We start from the raw sequence: 18,177 nt of genomic DNA, 5'->3' as shown, positions 1-18,177 counted from the left end.
CCTCGCCATTGGCTGAGCGGCAGGAAGTGAGTCAGGGCAGAGCGTGCGGCCAGCGGGGCGTGGCCGGCTTTGTGGGCGGGGCGGCGGGGGGGGCGGGCCAATGGCAGGAGGGCGTGGTGCTCCTGTCCAATAGCAGCGAGAGGGGGGCGTGTCCTCAGGCGCGGCCACGCTCCCTCTCCGCCGCTCGTGGAGGCGCTGGGCGTGGCCGCCCCTCTCCCTCCAATCAGCGGCGTGGATGGGCGGGGCCTGCCTCAGCCTCGACCAATGAGCGGCGGCGGGGGCGTGGCGCGCGCGGGGTCTGGCGGAGCGGCGCTCGGGGCGGGCAGAGGCCGCCGCTCCCCCCCGGCGCCGGTCGCGGCCCGTCCCGGCCCCGCCATGGCCGCCCCCCCCCCGCCTCGGCATCCAGATGCTGCTGGAGGCCGCCGAGTTCCTGGAGCGGCGGGAGCGAGGTACCCCCCGCGCGCCCCCCCCCCTGCTGCCGCCGGTGCCCCCGGCCGGGCCCCGCGGTGACCCGCGCCCGCCGTTGTGTCTCCCGCAGAAGCCGAGCACGGTTACGCCTCGCTGTGGCCCGGCGGGAAGGACGGCGAGGCCCCGCGGCGCCGCGCCAAGGCCCGGAGGAGCGGCGGCGGCGGCAGGTGACGGCAGCATCGGGCGGGGCAGGGGGGACCGGCCCGAAGGGGCCCGGCCGTTGTGGGGCCTGGCCGGGGCAGCTCCGGCGCCGCGCGGCCCGGCCGGCTGAGCCCCCCGCTGTCAGCGGGCGGGGGTGGGTGACAGGCCCGGGGGGCTCCCGTGTCCGTGTGCCCGGTGGGGCCGCTGTTCCTGGGCCTCCGGCCGGGCCGGGGTCACCGCCCCGGTCCCCGGGCTCTGATGGGGCCCCGCTGTCACCGGGTGTGCGGCAGGGCCGGGGGGACCCTCCTGTCATGACGCTGCTCGGTCTCTGCCGAGGTCCCTCTGTCCCCAGGGGTGTGACAGGCCCCGGGGCTCCTGTCCCCATCTGTCACCGGGCCTGGGGCCGGGCTGGGCTGACTCCCCGGTCCCCGGTAGGGCCCCCCCGCCGTCCCTGGGGGTGTCACAAGGCCGGGGGCCCCCTCCTGTCCGAGGTGTTTGGGGGACAGGGAGCCCCTCCTGTCCCTGGTGGTGTGACAGGCTGGGGGGCACTGTTGTCATCCGGTGACCCGGCTCAGGGAGGTCCTGCTGTCACCGGGTGTGTGACAGGGCTGGGTGGGGCTCTGCTGTCACCAAAGTCCACCTGTCAGCGGGTGTGACACCGTGGGTGGGACCTTTCTGTCCCTGGGTGACCGGCTCGGAGAGGTCCTGCTGTCACAGCCCTGGCAGGGCTGGAGGGGACCCTCCTGTCACCTCCTGAGTTACCCACCCAGAGCCTCCCCTGTCCCTCCGTGGTCGTTCCCCCCTCTTGCTCCGCGCTGGTTTTAAATCCTTCACCACCTTTCCTCCGAGCTGGAGTCGGCTCCCAGCACCCAGACCGAATTCCAGGAGCAAACCCCACACCCCGAGCCTTGATTCCATCCCTCCAGCCGCCCTCCAGCCATGGGATCCTCAGCTGCTCCTGGCGAGGGCTGCCTGCAGGACGTGTCCCCAGCCCGGGGGACGCTCTGAGGGGCGGCAGGTCCATCGCGACACGTCCCCGGGCGCCAGGGAGGAGCCAGGTGCTGGTGGCAGCACATCTGTCGCCCTTTTCCTGCTCGGGAGCGCTCCCGTCTGCACGACGCCACCGCCGCCGACCTTTGGCAGCTGCCGGGATGGACCCGCCTGGGTTTGTGATCCCCGTGTGCCCCGGGGCTGGGGCGGCTCCTGCCCGGCCCTTTCGGAGCTCGGGAGCCCCTCGCGGGGCAGAATCAAACGGTCTCCAGGGGAATCCGGGGCTTTGTCCTGCTCGGACACGCTCCGGGTTTCCTTCTGGGAATATTTGGTTTGCTTCGGGCCGGTCTGTTGCGGTTTTCAGGAATAAAAAGCACATTCCGGAGGGAAAGCTGGTGATCAGCTGAGGTTCAGGCTGGTGGGAATCCAAACCAGTGACTCTGTGGGCATGAGATCGCTCGGGAGAGAATGTGGGAGGCACAGGTGTGGGAGCTCCACCTGCCCCGGGGTGAAGCTGCCATCCCCTCTGCCACTGTTTATTTTATCCAGAATTTAAATCCATCAATTCTTTTTTTTTTTTTTTTTTCCTCTAAATATTGGTGATGGCAAATGCAAGTCCAGAAGGGAAAACAACCCTTCCAGGAAGGATCCAGGCAGAAAATATGATTGATTTGTAATTAAGGATTGTGGAGGTGATGGGAGCTTCACCCCTGTCTGTACCTGTGCTCAGCAGGTGTTTGGATAATTTGGAATCAAGGGAAAAGCTCGTAAAGCTGCAGCCCCTTGGTAAAGGGCTGGGTGTGAAACGTGCAGATTTATCCAGGGAGAAACTGAATGGAGACACTGTCCAGGAGCTGAGCCCTTCCAGTGGGTCAGGATAATCCCATGGAGTGGGAAGTGTCTCTGCTGGGATAGGACATTTCTGGGGACGTGGGAGATGTGGCCAAAGTGCCAGCAGAGCCACTGGAGCAGGGTGATCCATCAGGAAAGGCTGCTGGAAAAGGGGAGGAGACCTTGGAGAGCATCTCCCACTGCTGTGGTGGTGACATCTTTGGTTTTCCCTTTGGTGACATCCCTGGTTTTTCCAGCACTCCCAGATCCCGTGGGGCCATCCCAGTAGACATCCTCATCCAAACAGCCTCTGGGTTATTCCCACATTTAAGTTTTCAGGCACATTAACAGCATTTTTTACCAAATTGGAGTGGAGCTTCGGAAGGTTTAGGGAGACAGTGGACAGGGGAGCAGCTCTTCCCTGAGCACTACTCCTGGGAATGTGACCTCCTGTGGCTTCCTCCTGGATTTCAGTGGAGGGAAAATCAGTCCTAGCTTGTGTTCTCCACCTTTTCCCAGCTCCGTGGAAGTTGGGAGCTTCAGGGGGATTTGTTGTGGGTTTAATGTGTTTGGGGTCTCCTCCAGAGCTGCTCTGTGCTGTTGGACACAGGGAAGGCTTTTTCCAATTTATGTTCCTGGGTTGAGGGACAGGGATGAGCTGCTGATCCCAATCCCAGCTCTATAACTTGGGTGTCTGGTTTAAAATCCCACTTCACAGTTTTCCTGACCCTTTTATTGCCACTTACCCGTCTGCATCCCGCCACTCACCATCCCTGGAAGCCCCCCGGCTCTACAGCTTTTCCAGGGAGCCTTTGCTAATTCCCACATGTTAATCCCAACTGTTAATCCCTAATCAGCCAGAAGAATTAATAACTTCTTCCTTCTTTTCCAGGTCGACACACAATGAGATGGAAAAGAACAGGTGAGTGCCAGCGGTTGTCAGGAGCCGGGCTGGGGGGAATTACTGCTTCTCCAGGGGTGTTCTGGCATCCTGAAATGGCTTGACAGGGAAGGAATGGGATAAAGGACACCAAGGATTAAAGCATTCCCCGTCCCTGGTTGTTGGGAATGGCATCCATCTCCACAGCTCTGCTTATTCAGGAAAATTATCTTTTCACAGGCTCATCTTTGAGCCAGTTTGGGATTATTTATCCCGGGTAAATCCCACTTTTTTTGCCTGTGTTGTCATCCCGAGGCCCTTTGGGTGAGGAAATCCCTGTTGACTCCCAGCGTATCCCAAACAAGACCAGCAGGTCATTGCAAAATCCCTTTGTAGCTGCCTGGGATGGGGTGGTTCAGGGATGGGTGTTACAACCCCTTCCCAAGGATCTGACCTACATGTTGGGATTGGGAATTGGACCCAGGGAAACTGGGATGTGCTGGGAGAACCCCTGCTTTTTTCAGCAGAAAAAGGGATTTCCTCGAGGAGCTGGAGCCTCCCTCCTGCATTAACCTGTTAAAGCAGAGAAAACCCAGATGTTACAGGAAGAGGGAGGATTCCTGGAGCACAGCCAGTGCCCCTGCAGGGATCTGGGATTTTTGTATCCAAAACCACCCTGTTCCCACTAAAAATAGGGAAAGGAAGCACTCCCAAGGGATTTGCAGCTGGGTATTAGCCTGGGCAGCTTCAGCTGTCAGCAGGAGCCACCCAGCACTCGTGAGATGGAAGACAATGACCAAAAGTGGATATTCTCACCCAGAATCCCGAGGTCATTGGCATCTCCTTGCCTGGGATTGCCCCAGCAGCCCGGGGTGCCAGCAGGGTTTATCCAGGAGCTTTTCCCAAGGCATCCTTTTGCCTGGCTGCAGTTCTCTCCCAGTTTCTGGAAGCCTGTGGAGGCTGGGGAGGCTCCTGGTCAGGTTTAGCTCCCAGCACCCCGTTTTTCCCCAGCAGTGGGGTGGAAATGCCTTTCAGGAAGCTGAGCCAGCTGTGTGCTCCCGTTGCAGGCGTGCCCAGCTCCGGCTGTGCCTGGAGAGGCTGAAGGGGCTGGTGCCGCTGGGCGCGGCAGCTGGGCGGCACACCACGCTCAGCCTCCTCACCAGGGCCAGGCTCCACATCCAGGTGAGCCCTACATCGGGGTCCAGCACCGGGCTGGGAGCTGAGAGCTGCATCCCAGTACAGGGCATGGGCTAGAGAGTGCTGGGTTGGGCTGGGATAAGTGGGAGAGCACTGGGATTGTGATGGGATAATGGGGGAGCGCTGCAATGGGGCTGGGGTAACTGGGGGAGCTCTGAATTGGGCTGGGATGACTGGGAGAGCACTGGCACCAGGCAGGGATAACTGGGAGACAGCATTGGGCTGGGATGACTGGGAGGGTTGGAATCCCTACAGCTCCACATCCCAAACGTGCTGAAGATGGGAGCCCCCTCAGGAGCCGGCGGTGGCTGCGCCGGAGTGGGTTGGGTGGGAATTCCAGGTGGCTCCGAGGGAATGCCGGGCTCAGGGTGCTGGGAATGCCGGGTGGTTCTGACGGAATGCTGGGCTTAGGGTGCCCTGTCCCCCACAGAAGCTGGAGGACCAGGAGCGCCGGGCCCTGCACCAGATCGAGCAGCTGCAGCGGGAGCAGCGGCACCTCCAGCGGCAGCTGGAAAAGCTGGGAATGGAGCGGGTCAGGATAGACAGCATCGGCTCCAGCCTCTCCTCCGAGCGCTCCGACTCGGACCAAGGTGAGAGCCCGCACTGGGGCACGGCCGGCGGGAGGCCTGGCCGTGCTGGAGCCCCAACCGCTCCTGTTCCCGTTCCCCCGGCAGAAGAGATGGATGTGGATGTGGAGAGCACGGACGACCTCCCGGCCGACCTGGACTGGAGCAGCAGCAGCCCCAGCGACTCGGACGAGCGCAGCAGCCTCCAGAGCCTGGGCAGCGACGAGGGCTATTCCAGCTCTGGCGGGACCAGGGCCAAGCTGGCGAGCAGCCGGAAGCTTCCCGTCGGCATTTAGGGAGCGCTTCCCCCCGCCACGGCACCGGATCCCGTTAGCCAGCACACCGACCCCGCCGGCATCCCCTGCACGGAACCGCCCGCGCGTCTCGCCGGCCCGGCTGCTCCCGGGGCTCCGTTCGCACCAGCCCAGCCTCCCATGCCCGGCCCTGCCTTCAGCCGTGCCCGAAGCGCCCGGGAATATCCCGGCAATAACAGCAACCTCAGGAGCCTCCCCTGGCTTCTTCCCCAGGCTGTCACTGCCCGGTATTCCCAATCTTCTCCACCTTTGGGTGGCCACGTCACGTTCCCAATCCTCAGGAGCCGGAGAGCTGAGTTTGTTGGGAGCAGCTCCGAAGAGAGAGCCGGTGCTTTGTGGAGTTTCCATCCATGGCGGAGCTGGGAGCACGGAGCGTTTCGGGCACGGGGATCAGCCTCAGTCGGGGCTCCCTTCCCCCGACTCTAAATATTCAGGGACCCCATCCCAGCCCCCCCGGAGCATTCCTGGCTGGGGAACAGGCTCAGAACCATCCCCACTCCCTGGCTTGGCCAATGTCCCACCTCCTGGAATGTGGCACGGCGTTCCAGACTCCTGGAATTCCCTTCCCACGCTTCTAGTCTCGGGGACCGTTTCTTCTACCTCGGAGGGAGCCCAGGGCCTCTCTCCACCCCTTCAGCACAAAGATGATGCCTCTGCTCAGCAATAACCCCGCAGCACCCCCCGGGCCGTGCCCATCCACCCGGCATTGTTCCAGGCTCCTGGAAGGTTCCAGAAGCCACCACAGGGAGGGAAGCCCGGCGGGCAGGGGGGGTTCACAGCCGTGGTGTGGATTCGTTTCCCAGTGCACTGCAGGGAGCATTCCCACCACTTCCCGCTTTTGGAGATGCTCTGGGAAATGTTAACGTGTAGAGAGCTCTGCTTCCAGCACCTTCCTTTTTCCCTCGAGCCGGTCCAAGGGCTTTTCCAGCCCATGGAGCCGGCTGAGGAATCAGCACGGAGCCCTCCCGGGGCTCTTCCCGGCGCTGGGATAAAACCCTGCCCCTCTGCAGGTCCCTTTCAGGAAATGCAGGTGCTGAAAGGCATCGAGAAACTCCATGGAGTGCAAGGGGATGAGGAGCAGGAGACTCCAGTGCTTTTTCTTTTCCTTTGTCCTTTCCCCTTTCCCTTCCTTTTTTCTTTCCCCTATTTTTTCCCTTTTCCGCTTTCCTTTTCTTGTTTCTCTTTTCTCCTTCTCCTCCTTCTTTTCCTTTCCTTCTTTTCTCCTTTTCTGTTTCCCTTTCCCCTTTTCTCATTTCCCCCCTTTCCTTTTCTTGTTTTTCTTTTCTCCTTCTCCTCCTTCTTTTCCTTTCCTTCTTTCTTCCTTTTCTCTTCCCCTTTCCCCCTTTCTTATTTTCCACCTTCCCTTTTTAACACCCCAATCCCATTCCTGGCTCACATGGGGAAGTGGGAAGCCACCCACAGGCCCCACAACTTGCCCAAATCCCCCAGGTTCTGGCTCTTTTTTTATCATGTGCTGGCTCATAAGAAGAAAAAAAAAAAAACCCAAACCACAAAGAATTTTCCTTTGAAGCTGCTGGAATTTTCCACCCTCTGGCATTGTCACAGACCGTGGGCACCTGAGCTCAACCCCCTGCACGGTCAAAAAGAGGGAAAAAAAAGGCAAAAAGATGGAAAACACAGAGAGAAAGAGGAATACCAGCCCATGGGGGCCACGGCTCAGGTGGCTTTTGCCTCCACCTGGGGAATCCCAGTGGAACCCTCTGGGCAGGTGATTCCCAGCGTTGGGAAGGCCCTTCCAGAGGTACAAAACATTGATTTTTGGTTGGTTTTGGACATTCTGAAGGTTTGGCCTCAGCACAAATGAGGGGTTTTAGCCGGTTTGTGCCTTTCTGAGTTCCCAATGCCTTTTTTTTTCCCCCTTTTTCCCCCTCCTGTCCCAGCCTGACCCTTCCCAGCCCTTTGCACTGTCGGGCTGTGCTCCGGGAACCCCAAAACGCTGCACTAACCCGGAATCCCCGGGTCCCCTGTGGTGGTGCCAGCCTTTTCCAGGAATTCACTGATCCACCAGCATTCCTATGAAATAAGCTGCAGGAAGGACTTTTTTATAGGTTGTGACAAAAAAAAAAATCCAGGGAGAGGGGGGAGTCGGATAGGGGCACGGACAGGTGGGAATCAAAAACTCCCATTTTTGGGCTGTTTTTCCTTTCTTTTTGCTTAGGGAAGGCAGATCCCAAACCGCCAGCTCCCGGGAAGCACCAAAATGTTCGTTTCAGCCTTCATTTTTCTAGCGGAGCCACCCCATCTCCACTCAAGCTTTCCTTTATTATTCTTTGGGACACCTCTTATTTGTGCTTTTTCTGTCATTTTTTCTGTTCTTTTTGCTTCCCAAACAGTGGATCCAGCCCAGCCTGGCTCCGTTGGGCAGCTGGGAGCGGACACCGATCCATTTCCAGCCGTTCCTGCTGTAAATATCCAAATATCCCACTGCAGGGCTGAACCCCCGTGTCAAGCCAATAGAATGGTGCTTTTTTGTTTGTTTGTTTGTTTGGGTTTTTTGTTTTAATTTTTTTTTTTTTTTAGGAATTCCGTGTTTTAGGAGATCTTTGCTGTGTCCATGGATATTTCTGTCTTGTTTGATTGTTAGGAAATAAATTATTTCATTATGAAAGAGCCGAAATTGCTGCGGGAGGGGAGGGGACGGTGAGGATGGGGGTGGCAGAAGGACGGGGGTCGCATGGGGGGGACAAGGACAGGACAGCCCAGGGTGAGAGGGTGGCACGGGGGGGGGTACAAAGGGTGACAGAGGGGCACGGGGCCACCTGGGACCCAGCCCAGTGCCACACCTGGAGCAGGTGCCCCACCCTTGGGGCCACACCTGCCCTGAGGGCTCTCGAGTGACAAGTGGGGTCACAGTGGAGACCGGGGAGGGACCTGCCGGGAAGGGGAGCGGGGAGGGGACAGGAGGCACAGTCAGGGGGTGGCACAAGGCTGGGGGAAGGGCAGGACATGGGGGGATTAGGGACTTTGGGGACTGTGGGGGACATGGGGGTGGGGGGATGTGGAACGTGAGTGGGAGGTCAGGGAGGGGACACAAGGAACACGGGGGTCTTGAGGGACATGGGGGATATGGGGGACTTGAGGGACACGAGGGACTTGAGGGACATGGGCAACATGGGCAACATGAGGGACATGGGAGACACGGGACATGAGGGACATGGAAGACATGGGGGACACAGGAACAAGGGAGGACATGAGGGTTGGGAGCCATGGGGACATTGGGGATTTTGGGGGGACACAGGAGGACATGAAGGAACAGGGGAGCAGAAGGGGCTGGGGGGATTGGAGGGTGACAGGAGGAACATGGGGGCAATAGTGGGGTGTGGGACTGTGGTGGCACAAAGGGGACATGGGAACGTGGGGGTGTGGGGACACGGCAGAGGGAAGGGAGATGGTGATGTGGGGGGGACATGGGGGGCTGAGGGGATGTGGGGAGATGGGAGACAGGGAGGAGTGTAGTGGGACATGGGGACCCCAGTGGGAACACAGGTACAGCAGTGGGGACTCAGTGGGGACATGGGGACATTACAAGGGATCCCTGCTGGGGACAGGGGGCCCTTGAATGGGGACCCCAGTCAGGACGTGGCTGTGGGGACACGGGCGTGGGGCCAGCAGCAGAGTGGCAGGGCGGGGGTGGCAGGCCCCACAGTGTCCCCGTGGGTGTGACACACCTGTCCCCGTGAGCTGGCACGGTCCCAGTGACCACATCCCGCCTACGGGGCTTTAAGAGGCCGCGGGCTCGGCCCTGCCAGCACCGTCCCCGTCCTCGGCCCTGTCCCTTGCCATGGCCCTGGCACTGCCGCTGCTCCTCGCCCTGCTCGGGACCACCCCAGGTAGAGCCCGTGCGCCCCCACACCTGGGGCAGCCCCGGAGCTGGGTGTGCCTGCAGGGCTGGGCACCCCCAAAGCCGGGTGCCCCCAAAGCCGGGCACCCCAGAGCTGGGTGCCCCCAGAGCTGGGTGCCCCCTTTTGGGTGCCCCCAAAGCCGGGTGCCCCCAGAGGTGGGCACCCCCAGAGCCGGGTGCCCCCAAAGCTGGGTGCCCCCAAAGCTGGGCACCCCAGAGCTGGGTGCCCCCAGAGCTGGGTGCCCCCTTTTGGGTGCCCCCAAAGCCGGGTGCCCCCAGAGGTGGGCACCCCCAGAGCCGGGTGCCCCCCTCAAGGACCCTGTGCTGAAGTGACGGGGGCACAGACGCCTGGCAACGGGGGAAGGGGGCCCTTGGGTGGGGGTCTGGAGCCCTGGGACCCCTCTTGGGGTATGGGATGGGGTATGGGGGTGTCACTGAGGGGGGTCCCTTCCAGCCGGGTCCCCCATGAGGGCAGGAGTGGGGTTTGGGGGTGCTGTGTGGGTAGAGGTGGGGTTACAGCACCAGGGCCCCCCGGGATGGGGCATTGGAGTGGAAGGGTTCACTGAGGGGGTCCCCCCAAGAGGGCTGGTGCTGGGGCGGGGTGACTTGAGGGGGGGTGTACTGGGGGGGTCCTGGGTTGCCAGGTCCCCCTGGCCAGGTGCTGACAGTGGCCACAGGTTTGGGGGCGCCGGGGGGGGGCTGTGGGGTGCCCCCCTCTGCCTGGTGCCAGGACTGGGTGACGGCGCTGCGCTGTGGGGCCCTGGGGCGCTGCCCCCACCTCACCCAGGGACCCCCCGACATGGTGAGAGACCCCCCTGTGTCCCCATCACTCCTCTAATGTCCCTCCACCCTCCCCTCTGCCCCTGTGCCCCCTGTGTGCCCCCAGAACCCCACAGGGGTCCCAGTACTCCCACCACAGTCCCACCCCAACATGTCCACACGCATCCCCCTCTGTCCCTATGTCCCCACTCCTCCACATCCCCATTCCCCCATATTCCCGTGTCCCACCTCCCAATATCCCTGTGCCACATCCCCATGTCCTCATGCTCCCCATGTCCCTGTCCTCCTCTGCTGCCATGTCCCACTTCCCTCTGTCCCCTCTGTCCCCGTGTCCCTGTGTCCCCATGTCCCCACTGTCCTCTCCTGCAGGACACCTGTGCCATGTGCCAGATGGTCATGGACTTCCTCCGCCAAATCTCCAACCAATCGGCCTTGGAGGTGCCACTGGGGGTGGGGGACAGGTGCCACTGGGGGTGTCACCATGGGGGCCATGGGCACAGGTGCCACTGGGTGTCATGGTGGGTGCCAGCAAGTGCCACGCAGGGAGGTGCCACTGGGAATGCCACTGTGGCTGATGACGTGGTGGCTGCCACTCAGGGTGCCACAGTCACAGATGCCACCATGGTGTGCGTGTCACTGCGGGTGCTGGGATGGTGGGTGAGCTGGTGGCAGGTGTCAGCGGGTGCCATGGCAGTGAGGTGACAGGATGGATGCCATTGTGTGTGCCATGGCCACAGGTGCCATGCCACAGGCACCACCCGTGGGCACCAGCAGTGACGGGTGTGGCTGGGGTGTGGTGGTGGTGAGTACAGCAGTGGTGGCTGTCACAGTGGGTGTCCCTGTGGGTGTCCCTGTGGGTGTCATGGTGGGTGTCCCTGTGGGTGTCCCTGTGTGTGTCATGGTGGGTGTCACTGTGGGTGTCACGGTGGCTGTTACTGTCACTGTTGGTGCCCTGGTGCAGGTGGTGCTAGATAAGGTGGTGGGGCTTGTGTGCCCCCATCTCCCTTTTGTGGAGACCCTGTGCAAGAACCTGGCTCAGTGGCTTGTCCATCACCTCCTCCTGGACATCCAGCACCTTGTGAGTGGCAGTGGGGCACACACGAGGGGCGTTGGGGACACTGTGGCTCCCAGGGACATGCGGGGGGCAGTGGGCACAGCAGGGCATCCAGGGCCACCCGGGGTCTTGGAGACATGTGGGTCGCCCTGTGCTGCCCCACAGAAGCCCCAGGAGGTCTGTGCTAAGCTGAAGCTGTGTCCTGGAGAACCCGGGGCCACGCTGGCCATGCCCGTCCTTGAGGTGCCCAGCAGCCACCTGCAGGTACGGGGACACGGGGACTGCAGGGGTGGGTGGTGGTGGCCCTGTGGGGGCCACGGTGCTGGGGGGGCACAGCCACGCAGTGTCACCAGTACTGGGTGCAGTGTCCCCAATACCAGCTGCAATGTCCCCAATACCAGCTGCAGTGTCCCCAGCACCAGCTGCAGTGTCCCCTCACCCGCTGCAGTGTCCCCATCACCACTGCAGTGTCCCCAGCACCAGCTGCAGTGTCCCCATCACCACTGCAGTGTCCCCAGCACCAGCTGCAGTGTCCCCTCACCCGCTGCAGTGTCCCCATCACCACTGCAGTGTCCCCAGCACCAGCTGCAGTGTCCCCAGCACCGCTGCAGTGTCCCCTCTCCCGCAGGGCTCCGGGCTGTCCCCAAAGGCGCTGCCGCTGCCACTGTGCTGGCTGTGCCGCTCGCTGGTGGCGCGGGCCGAGGCCGCTGTCCCTGTGGGCTCGGTGGCCACGGCGGTGGCCGGGCTGTGCCGGGCACTGCCGCTGCCGGTGGCCGGGGCTTGTCAGTGCCTGGCTGAGCGCTACGCGGCCCTGGCGCTCGAGGGGCTGCTGGGCCGCCTGGGCCCCCGCCTGCTCTGCCGCCTGTTCCTCGCCTGCCGCAGTGGGGACAACGGGGACAACGAGCGCGTGGGGACGCTGCCCGCCGCCCTGGGTGCTGGAGGCCATCGTGGTCCGGCTGGCAGAGTGTGTCAGGGAGGAGGTGAGGGAGGACACGAGGGGGACACAAAAAGGACGGCCGGGGGGATGGTCCCCAGGAGGTGACAGGCACCCCACAGTCACAGGACACTGAGGGGACACATCCAGGAGTGTCACAGCCCTGAGGACACATCCCTGAGTGTTGAGGTCCCCCGGAGCCAGGCCAGGGACACAAATGCTGGTGCAGCCCCGAAGGGACACACCCTGGGTGTCACAGTCCTTGGGGACACGCCCTGGGCTGTCACAGTCCAGTCACCCCTGGGAACACAGTCAGGTGCCACCCTCCCTCCAGAGGACAGTGCCAGAGTCCACAAGGCACAGCCCTAGGGAGGGGATTTGGGGGGGTCCTGGGGGTGCCCCCCACCTCGGGGGGTCCCCTCACGCCTGTGTCCCACCCCCCAGGAGCCCAAAGGTGATGGTGTCCCTGCGCTGTCCCTGTCCCTGCCCCTGGGCCCCTGTGCCCTGGGCCCCATCTTCTGGTGCTCGGGCCCGGAGGCCGCCCGACGCTGCCAGGTGAGTGGGGACACAGGGGACATGGGGGATGCGGGGGGCTCCCACCCCCTGCACCCCCAACTGACCCCTGGGCCCCTTGCAGGCCCTGCAGCACTGCCAGGAGCACGTCTGGCTGTAGGGGGACACCAGGACCCCCCGCTTTCCCCAATAAAGCTTGCATGCAGCTCTGCCTCAGCGTTTTGGGGTTTCGGGGCCTGATGGGGGCTCAGGGGTGCTGGGAGGCATCACAGGGAGCAGCAGAACCCACAACCCCCCCCCCCCCCCCCCCCCCCCAAACCCAAAGAAGAGAAGAGGTGAAAATGAGTTACAAAAATAGTGGGTGGCATTTACTGGGGCACACACACCTCCAGGGGGGATTGGGGGTGTCCCCAGGTGGGCTATGGGTGTCCCTGTGAGTCTCTGGGTGTCCATAGGGGAGCTTGGGGTGCTCCTAAAGGGGTCTCCTAGGGGGCTGGGGATACCCCCGAGGGGGAGCTGGGGTGTCCCCAAGGGGGTTTCTGGGTGTCCCCAAGGGTCTCAGGCGCCTTGTTGGTTCGTCTCATCCTCCTCACGTCGCTTCCAGATCTGCAGGAGAGCAGGAGCGGGTTGGGGGGGCACAGGAGATGTTCGAGGGTGTCAGCGTACATTCAGGGGGTGTCCATGGGACGTTCTGGGGGTACCCCCTGTCCCCCTCACCTGGATGTAGGCCTCGGACAGGGTGATCATCTGGGGCAGGATGTCAGTCACCTGCAGGTCCTGCAGCTCGTACCACTTCCCTGTGCCCTGCCAGGACCCAGGAGGGGTCAGGGTGACTCAGGAAGGTCCCCATGGCCCCCCAAGCCCCTCGGGGAGGGGACACTCACATGGTGCAGGACATGGATGCGGTAGGAGCCCTCCGAGGGTTTCCCGTCGTGTACGATGTTGGCGATGAGGTCGTAGGTGGTGTGGGAGTGCACGGCCTGCACCTCCTCTGACAGGTATTCCCGCAGGTCCACGTTCCTGGGGACCCCACAGCACCCTCAGACACCTCCATGGGGCTTCCAAGGCCCTCCTGGACTGCTACAATCCCCCCCAGCTGCCCACAACACCCCCTCAGATATCCACACCCCTCCCCAGATGTTACAAACTCCCTGACACCCCCAGGTGCCCAGGAACGCCCCCCAGCTGCCTTCAAACCCTTTTTTGATGCCTAAAAACCACTCAAAGCCCACCTGGATGCCTACAAGGCCCCCCAAGACACCCACATACCACCCTAGACACCTTCAAATCCCTGGCACTTCTACTCCCCTGGCCCAGGTGCTTCCAAAGCCCCTCTAGATGTTTCCAGTGCGTCACAGACATTTACAACCCCCTCCAGATGCCTTCAACCCCCCTCAGATACCCCCAGTCTCCTCTCAGTCACTTTTAACCCTGTCCACAAGACCCCCAGCCCCCTCCCCACGGCTCACGTGATGGGGAAGTTGACGATGGTGGGGTTCTTCTCCACGAAGAAGTTGTTCTTGGTGAAGCGCTTGATGCAGAAGATGAGGTAGGGGGGCAGGCGTGTCAGCTGGAACCGCTTCAGGAAGTTCTCCTTGTAGGTCTTGTACTCTTTCTCGGTGCTGCCGTTGAACTTGGCCAGGATGCTGAACAGGGGCACCTGGGGGATGATGAGCTGCTCCTTCTCGTCCTTGTAGAGCGGCGCCGTGGGCAGGTCCAGGGTCAGGTACAGGAACGTGGACTCCACCATGCGCTCCTGGTACTCGCTGTTCTGCAGCAGCTGCGCCTTCTCCTCGGCAGGCTGGGGGCACCCCGGGACACCCCGTGGGGCATGTCAGCCCCGTTGGATGCATCACACCCCAACCAGACCAACAGCCCCCACTGGACCAAACACCCTCCATTGGATCCATCACACCACAACCAGACCCAACACCCGCCAATGGACCAAACACCCCCCATTGGACCCAACATCCCGCACTGGATCCATCACCCCCACTGGATCCATTACACCCTGCTGCATCCATCACCCCCACTGGATCCATCACACCCCAACCAGACCCAACACCCTCCAATGGATCCATCATCCCCCACTGGACCCAACACCCCCCACTGGACCCAACACCCCCCCACTGGACCCAACACCCTGCACTGGATCCATCATCCCCCACTGGATCCATCACACCCCATTGGATCCATCATACCCCACTGGATCCATCACACCCTGCTGGATCCATCACCCCCACCACACATTTGACCTTGTCACCCCCACTGGACCCTAACACCCTTCTGTTGTACCCAAAGACCCCCTCACCAAACCCCAACACCCCCCTTCCCTCATCTGACCCCATCACACTCCTCATTTGACCCAAACTCCCTGTCACAACCCCACCTCTCCCAAACCACCCCCCACCAGACCCCATCACCCCCACCTGACCCTGACACCCCTTTTCCTGACCCTGCCATTCCCACTGTACCCCAACTCCCCCCCCAGATCCCATTGGACACTGGCACCCCACACTGCACTCCAACAGTCCCCATTCCCTCCAGTCCCACCAGGTCAGGGTGTGGCAGCTTCTTGGTGAAGATGCGCATGGAGCCCTGGAACACGTCGGTGACGATGGCTGGGGGGACAAGGGGGGCTCAGCAGGGGGACAGCGGCCCCCAAGGCCCCCCCCAGAACCTCCCCCCACTCACTCTTCTTCTTCCTCTTGGTGCCGCCCAGCGCCGTGTGCAGCGCGTTCAGGAACCAGGACAGGAACTCCACCCCATCCCCTGCAACAGCAGAGCTGGAGCTGAGCCTGGATCCCGCTGTGCCCCCGAATCCAGAGCCCCCAGACCCAACCCTGCACCCCGAATCCAGAGCCCCCAGACCCAGCCCCGCACCCCCAAATCCAGAGACCCCAACCCAGCCCTGCACCCTGAGCACCAGCCCTGCACCCCTGAATCCAGAGCCCCCAAACCCAGTGCTGCCTCCGCAACCCAGCCCTGCACCTCTGAATCCAGAGCCCCCAGGCCCAGCTCTTCCCCTCAAACCCAGCTTTGCCCCCCCAGCCCTGTCCCCCTAAACCCCACCCTGCTTGGTGATCTGGAAGTTTTTCTTGCTGCAGAGCACCACGGCCTGCAGCATCTCGTGGGGTGACACATGTGCCTTGAAGTTCCGGGGGTTCCAGAGCTTCCTCATGAGCTCCCCGAAGCGCTGCACCAGCAGGAACATGATGTCCCCGGGTGGGCGCTGGATGCGCCGGTAGTTCTCCTCCTCCAGGAAGTAATTCCTCAGGGGAGGCACATTGGACAGGGCCTGGGGACGGAGCAGGGGGGATTCAGCCCCGGGACCCCCACGGGAGGGGATCTGGGGGGGCTTTGGGGCAGACCCTGCACTGCCATGGGTGGGGAATCCCAAGAATCCCTGCCATGGGTGGGGAATCTCCGCATGCCCCCATGGGTGGGGAAGCCTGGAAAGGATGCAGAGGTGAGGATGATCACCCCACAGAGAGGTTTGTGGAGGCTTATGGGGGGGTTTTCACCCTAAAAGGCCAGCTGCCCCCCCACGTGTAACACCTGTAGAAGAGAAGGTGGGATCTACCCTCAGGACCCCCAGCATGGGGTTTTAGGAGGATTTCAGAGGGGATTCAGGCCAAAATGACAATAGCATCCCCCATATGGACATGCTATGGGAAAAAAGCTGGAACTCATCCCTCAGACCCCCAGAGCAGGATTTTGGGAGGGTTTCAGCCCAGAATGAAGCCTGCACACCCTCACAGTGTACAGCCCACGGAAGACAAGGCTGACTTCTCCCTGTCAGACCCACAGTGATGTTCTGGGGGGGGTTCACCCCAAAAGGAAGCCCTAACCCAGGTGTTACCTGGAGCACAGCGTTGGCGTAGTCGTTGGCCTTGATGTTGTTGAGCCCCACGATGCCAGGCAGGTACGTGGTGCCATCGTAGGCCCGGGACAGCTTGGCCTGTTTGTCCAGGTGGGCGATGTGCTGGGCTGTGAAGGTGGGCTTGAGCACGTACTGTGGGGAGAGAGAGCCCTCAGAGATGGGGGACCCCAACCCGAACCCATCAAGAGCTGGGACAGATCCCAACCCAAACACGTCAGAGCTGGGACAGATCTCAACCTGAACCCCTCAGATCTGGGGGAGGTCCCAACCTGAACCCCTTGGATCTGGGGGAGGTCCCAGCTCAGCCCCAGCCCTGGGGATCCCCAGATGCCCCCGCACCGTGATGTCCTCGAGGGAGGAGTCAATGATCTCGTAGTTGTCAGGCAGGCAGTAGAACTTGAGCGTGTGCAGGTTGAGGAACACGTGGTGGCTCAGCTGCACGCTGTGGATGTAGGCGTGCGACTTCAGCCCGCGGCCTGTCGGGGGGACATGGGCACCGGGGATGGCACCGAGCACCATGCTGGAGGCAGGGGGCACAGAAAGGATCCCCCGGGCACATACGGGGGGGGCTGTGCCCGTTGGAGGGTCCCTGAGCCCCCCCCAGCAGCCACCCTGGCTGTCCCCATGGTGTCCCTCCCCAGGCATCCTCTCTGTACCCCTTGACAGCAGCCTGTCCCTGGCTGTTCCCTGACCCTGGCTGTCCCCACAGCCCTGGGTGTCCCCAGCAACATCCCAGACCCCTTGTGCCCCACCCCACTCCCTGGGTGTCCCCCTCACCACCACCCCTATCCCCAACTGTCCCTCAGAGCAGCACTGGGGTGTCCCCCATCACTCCTGGCTGTCCCCTGGCTGTCCCCATGCCCCAGCAGCCCTGGTGGGGGGGGGGGTCTCACCCTGGAAGTACTTCCCACAGACGAGGCAGGCGTAGACGTTGATGTGGGACAGGGAGATGGAGCAGAGCTTCTCAAAGTCGAAGTCCAGAACACTCCTGGGGGCAGAGCGGTGTCACGGGGCTGGGGGACAGCTGCGGGGACCCCCAGGGGCAGGAGCACCCCCAAACAGCCCCGTCACCCACTTGTTGATGGTGTCCAGGTAGGGGCAGTGCCGGCTACGCTGGTCCTCGGGGTCGAAGCGCCCGTAGCGCACTAGGGGGTGGGAGGGTGTGAAAAGGGGCGCACAGGGACCCCGAAAGCACGAGGATGACCTCCCCAGCTCCCCCTCCGTGACACCTCCCGGGGCTGAGCCCCAGCTGCCTCCAAACCCTGCCCGGAGCTGAGCTCAGCACCCCAGGACCAGTCCTGGTGACCCCTCCGGTCCCAGAACCCCTCCAGACACCCCCGTGTCCCCTCACGCCCCCGCGTCCCCTCAGCCCTTCGGTCCCATCCGCTCCTCCCGGTCCCCACCGGCGGGCTCGGGCTCAGGGTCGGAGTCTCCATCGGGCTCCCGCTCCCGCTTCACCCGCACGGGCGCGGCGGGGCCGGCGCTGCCGGAGCCCCCCCAGACGCCGCTGCCGCTGCCGGTGCCCGGTTCCCGCTTGACGCGTGCGAGATCCACCGGCAGCGCCTCCGCCGCCTCCCGCCGCGTGCGCTCCCGCTCCGCGTCTCGCCTGCCCCGCTGCCGCTCGCCGTCGGCGTCGCGGCGGCTGCGGGAGGAGCCGCGGGCGGGGCCGGCGGCGGAGGCCCCGCGGAGCTCCCGGGGCTCCCGGGGGTCGCGGTCCCGCCTCCCGCGGCTCGACATGGCGGCGGCGCGGGCGCTGTGCGCATG

The 18,177-nt window shown here is 62.7% G+C and overlaps 3 protein-coding genes across 3 annotated transcripts; 2 read left to right on the top strand and 1 right to left on the bottom strand.

The window, feature by feature from the left end:
• Positions 1–100: 100 nt before the first annotated feature.
• On the top strand, positions 101–8,016 carry MXD1 (MAX dimerization protein 1). Its single transcript, XM_054000479.1, has 7 exons — positions 101–116; positions 270–449; positions 539–635; positions 3,323–3,352; positions 4,378–4,492; positions 4,938–5,097; positions 5,182–8,016. The coding sequence occupies exons 1-7, from the start codon at positions 101–103 to the stop codon at positions 5,367–5,369; spliced, it is 786 nt and encodes a 261-aa protein (XP_053856454.1). The 3' UTR covers positions 5,370–8,016.
• Positions 8,017–9,148: 1,132 nt separating this feature from the next.
• Positions 9,149–12,730, top strand: SFTPB (surfactant protein B). The gene is made up of 8 exons (XM_054000478.1): positions 9,149–9,238; positions 9,894–10,051; positions 10,399–10,467; positions 10,991–11,107; positions 11,249–11,347; positions 11,712–12,110; positions 12,462–12,572; positions 12,655–12,730. Exons 1-8 carry the CDS (start codon positions 9,190–9,192, stop codon positions 12,688–12,690), a joined length of 1,038 nt encoding a protein of 345 aa, XP_053856453.1. The 5' UTR covers positions 9,149–9,189; the 3' UTR covers positions 12,691–12,730.
• A 146-nt stretch (positions 12,731–12,876) lies between these two features.
• On the bottom strand, positions 12,877–18,150 carry USP39 (ubiquitin specific peptidase 39). Its single transcript, XM_054000509.1, has 12 exons — positions 17,817–18,150; positions 17,489–17,558; positions 17,307–17,401; positions 16,753–16,889; positions 16,393–16,545; positions 15,603–15,828; positions 15,225–15,302; positions 15,084–15,151; positions 14,000–14,331; positions 13,415–13,550; positions 13,248–13,334; positions 12,877–13,136 (listed from the first exon to the last, which is right to left on the bottom strand). Exons 1-12 carry the CDS (start codon positions 18,148–18,150, stop codon positions 13,089–13,091), a joined length of 1,764 nt encoding a protein of 587 aa, XP_053856484.1. The 3' UTR covers positions 12,877–13,088.
• Between the last annotated feature and the right edge of the window lie 27 nt (positions 18,151–18,177).

This window comes from Vidua macroura, chromosome 28, assembly GCF_024509145.1.
Source record: "Vidua macroura isolate BioBank_ID:100142 chromosome 28, ASM2450914v1, whole genome shotgun sequence".
Taxonomy (NCBI): Eukaryota; Metazoa; Chordata; class Aves; order Passeriformes; family Viduidae; genus Vidua; species Vidua macroura.
The sequence above is the reverse complement of the archived record's forward strand: the minus strand, read 5'-3'. Positions and strand labels throughout refer to the sequence as shown.